General features: G+C 53.1%; 2 protein-coding genes across 2 annotated transcripts; both read right to left on the bottom strand.

The window, feature by feature from the left end:
• DQ04_13141000 (hypothetical protein) lies at nt 1–1361 on the bottom strand (the record flags this gene model as incomplete). Its single annotated transcript, XM_009316897.1, has 1 exon — nt 1–1361. A coding segment is annotated over one exon (1361 nt), but the record flags the coding sequence as incomplete, so codon positions are not given.
• A 420-nt stretch (nt 1362–1781) lies between these two features.
• Nucleotides 1782–3122, bottom strand: DQ04_13141010 (hypothetical protein; the record flags this gene model as incomplete). The annotated part of the gene is made up of 1 exon (XM_009316898.1): nt 1782–3122. One exon carries the CDS (start codon nt 3120–3122, stop codon nt 1782–1784), a length of 1341 nt encoding a protein of 446 aa, XP_009315173.1.
• Nucleotides 3123–3854: the final 732 nt, after the last annotated feature.

Here is a 3854-nt window from a genome sequence, read left to right on the forward strand (position 1 = left end):
TCGCTGCCATCTGTGTGCTGAGCAAGAAGCTTCTCGCCATCCGCAGTACCATCGGTCTTAGGCAACAACGCACCAGCAGGAGGAGTCGTAGCGGCATCAGTGGTGTCGGGTAGCTGAGGACGGTTGAGTCCTTCCTGTTCGTCCCTTTCACTCACTTCGCTTTCCAGAATTCCCTGTTTTGTTTTCTCCTGATTGTCGTTCGTATCTCCCTGCTTCTCTCTCTCCTTTTCTTTACCCTTAGCGGCTTCCAGCTCCTCCCTGGCTTGCTGTTGCTGCTTTACAAGATCCTGCTGTATCTTCTCAGCGGCTGCCAGCGCCTGCCTCGCTAGCCGCAACGCCGCTTCAGCTGCTAATTTCTCAGCTTTAGCCAGCTCTACAACACTCTCCGCATCTGATATGGCATTCTCCAGGAGGGTCACAGGCTCTTTGGCTTCTTCTTCAGTTTCAACAATAGATGGGAATAGTGCCTCTATTTTTTTTTCCACTCCTTTTAAGGCAGCCTCCAGCCCATCACTAGTAAGACTTACGAGCAGTTTGTGTTCAGCATCTTTAACTCCTTTCGTTGCATCGGATAGAGCATTCTTGGCCAGCTCCTCCGCCTTCTTTGCTGCAATAAGTGTGGCGTTCATCGCATCAAGAATATCCTTCACTGCCTTGTTTCCATCGTTTAGCTTCTTGAGGTACATATCCGCACCACTTGCTTTGATAGCCTCTTCTTTACTTTTTTCAATCGCAGCCACAACTTTCTTCGCCTCCTTCGGTATACTCCCCGCCGCTTCCTTAGCTTTCTCCATGGCTGCCTTCACTTTCTGCTCCTCTGTATTCACCTCTTTCAGCCGAGACTCAGCGTTCGTCACTGCCTTGGTAGCGTTCGTTACAGCCCATTCAGCAAGTTCCGTTGCTTCTTGAGCGTCCTTCTGTGCACCCTTTGCCTTTTCCTCCTTCTTTGACGGCTCTACAACCGAAGTCGTCGAATCAGCAGGTACAAGATCCTTCAGCAACGTTACAGCATCTGACGTTTTCCGCCAAGACCTGTACCCAAGCCCTGATGCCTTCCTTGCGCCTTCCTTCAGTTTACCCCGTACTTCCTCTGCTACCTTCTTGGCCGCCTTCTTGGCCGACTTCTGTGCCTTCTCCGCTTCTCTCAGTGCATCTTTAAAAGAAATTGCTGCTTCCTCCGCTTTCCTTGCTGCTTCCACGGCCTCCGTCTTTGCAGTGACGTCTGTCTGCTTCGCCGACACATCAGACGCACCAACTGTGGGATGGCCAGCGGAAGTATCAGCAGCAGCAGAGACGCACAAGGCCGTGCAGCACAGAGCAGCGGCCAACACACACACAACGCGGCGCACTGTCGCCATCATTCAATATCGCTTGAGCAGCTGGGGTCTGCAGGGAGGAGAAAAGAGAAACGATGCAGAGCAGGCGGTCCCAACACACACACACGGAGCGGAAGGGAGCAGCAGGCGCACCAGACTCACACACACACACACACACACAAAGATAAAAAGAGTATCCCCCAGCAGGAGAAACAGTTAGTGGGCGGCGCACAGCAGCGCGCAAAGCAAAGCCCAAGCAAGAAACGAAAAGAAATCACGCCTCCTCTTCCCACAGTGCGTGTCGTCAGGGGCAAGTGGGTCGGCGTTACGCCCACAACGGGGCAGCAATGAAACGAAAACAGAAGAATCTTAACAATCAGGAGTGCAGTCCTCAGCACTCAACGCAATTACGGTGGGAGCATCATCGTCCCATGAACACACAGAGACACACACACAGAAGTCTTATCACACAGCCACACAGGCCAGCAGCAGCATCAGTAGGGCACGCACCCAAGCAGCACTGCTGCCATCTGTGTGCTGAGCAAGAGGCGTCTCGCCATCCGCAGTGCCATCGGTCTTAGGCAACAACGCACCAGCAGGAGGAGTCGTAGTGCCATCAGTGGTGTCGGGTTGATGGGGACGGTTGAGTCCTTTCTCTCCGTCCCTTTCACTCACTTCGTTTTCCAGAATCTCCTCTGTTGGTTTCTCCTGACCCTGCTTTTCCATTTCCTTCTGTTTCTTCTTAGCGGCTTCCAGCTCCTTGTTGGCTTGCAGCAACGCCGCTTCAGCGGTTGATTTCTCAGCGTTAGCCAACTCTACTGCTTTATCGGCATGCTTTATTGCAGCCTGCAGGAGGGCCATAGGCTCGTTAGCTTCGTTTTCGGTTTCCTGAGTCGACAGAAATATCGCCTCTGTCTTTGTTTCCAATCCTTTCAAGGCAGTTTCCATCCCATCACGAGCCTGTTCGAGCGCTTTGTGTTCAGTTCCTATAACCTCTTTCTTCTCACTCAATTTAGCCGTCGTGGCCAATTCTTCCGCTTTTTTTGCTGCACTAAGTTCTGTTTTCATTCCATTAAGAATATCCTTTACTGCTCTATTTTTACCTTCAAGCTTTTTGATGTATGTATCCACAGCAGCACTTGCCGTCGTCACTTTTTTATTGGCACCTTCAACCGCAGCCACAACTTTCTGCGCCTCTCCCGGTATACTCGCCGCCGCTTCCTTAGCTTTCCCCATGGCTGCCTTCACTTTCTGTTCCTCTGTCTCCACCTGTTTAACGAGAATGTCAGAGTCCATCACTGCCTTCGTAGCGTTCGTTACAGCCCATTCAGCAAGTTCCGTGGCCTCTTTAGCGGACTTCTGTGCCTCCGTTGCCTTTTCCTCCTTCTGTGACGGCTCCAAAACCGAAGGCGTCGAATCAGCAGGTACAAGATCCTTCAGCAACGTTACAGCAGCAATCGTTTTGACCAAAGCCTGCTTGCCAAGCCTCGCTGCCTCTTTGGCGCCTCCCGTCAGAATACCCCTTGCGTCCTCCGCTGCCTTCTTCGCCCCCACCTGTGCAGTCTGCACATCACGCAGTGCAGCTTTAAAAGAAATTGCTGCATCCCCCGCTTTACTTGCGGCATCCACGACCTTCTTCTTTGCGCTGACGTCTGTCTCCTTCGCCGACACGTCAGACACAGCAGCCACAACACCTGTGGAAGGCGCAGCAGCAGTATCAGCAGCAGCAGCAGCCGTCACGCAGAAGGCCGTGCAGCACAGAGCAGCGGCCAACACACACACAGCGCGGCACACTGTCGCCATCATTCAATAACACTTAAACAGCTGGGGTCTGCATGGGGGGAGAAAAGAGAAACGCTGCACAGCAGACAGCCCCAACATACACACACACGGAGCGGAAGGGAGCAGCAGGCACAACACAGGCGGCATCAACCATGATGAAAAGAAACCCATTAGAGAAAAGAGAACTGGACGGCGGAAGAGGCGCACACACTCCGCTGGAGTCCACACCCACAAGGACCCAAAACAAAGAGGGAACAACGAGGCAGCAGCAGCGCACGCGGACGCAATTGTACTGCTGGCCCTCACGTCCCTTTACGTGTGTCCCGCTGTGAGTGGCGCAGACACGGCGGGAGGGGCGGAGCGAAGGACGCACCACACACGAAGATAAAAAGAGTATCCCCCAGCAGGAGAAACAGTTAGTGGGCGGCGCACAGCAGCGCCCAAAGCAAAGCCCAAGCAAGAAAAAGAATAGGAAAAAACCACGCCTCCTCTTCCCACAGTGCGTGTCGTCGACGCCAAGTGGGTCGGCGTTACGCCCACAACGGGGCAGCAATGAAAATAAAAGAAAACATTCATTAACGTTCAGTATTTAGTTCCCATGGGTGCAAGCATTTACGTAAGAAAGCAACAACCAGCACTCTCACCACGCATCACACAGAACCTAGGGTCAGCGCCCCCATCAGCAACAACACCAGTAGTGGTGTATGCAGCCACGCAGCAATGACGCTGCCATTCGTCTTGCAGGACGCCGCAGCC

This window comes from Trypanosoma grayi (assembly GCF_000691245.1).
Source record: "Trypanosoma grayi strain ANR4 Tgr_1314_V1, whole genome shotgun sequence".
In the NCBI taxonomy this organism is placed as follows: Eukaryota; Euglenozoa; class Kinetoplastea; order Trypanosomatida; family Trypanosomatidae; genus Trypanosoma; species Trypanosoma grayi.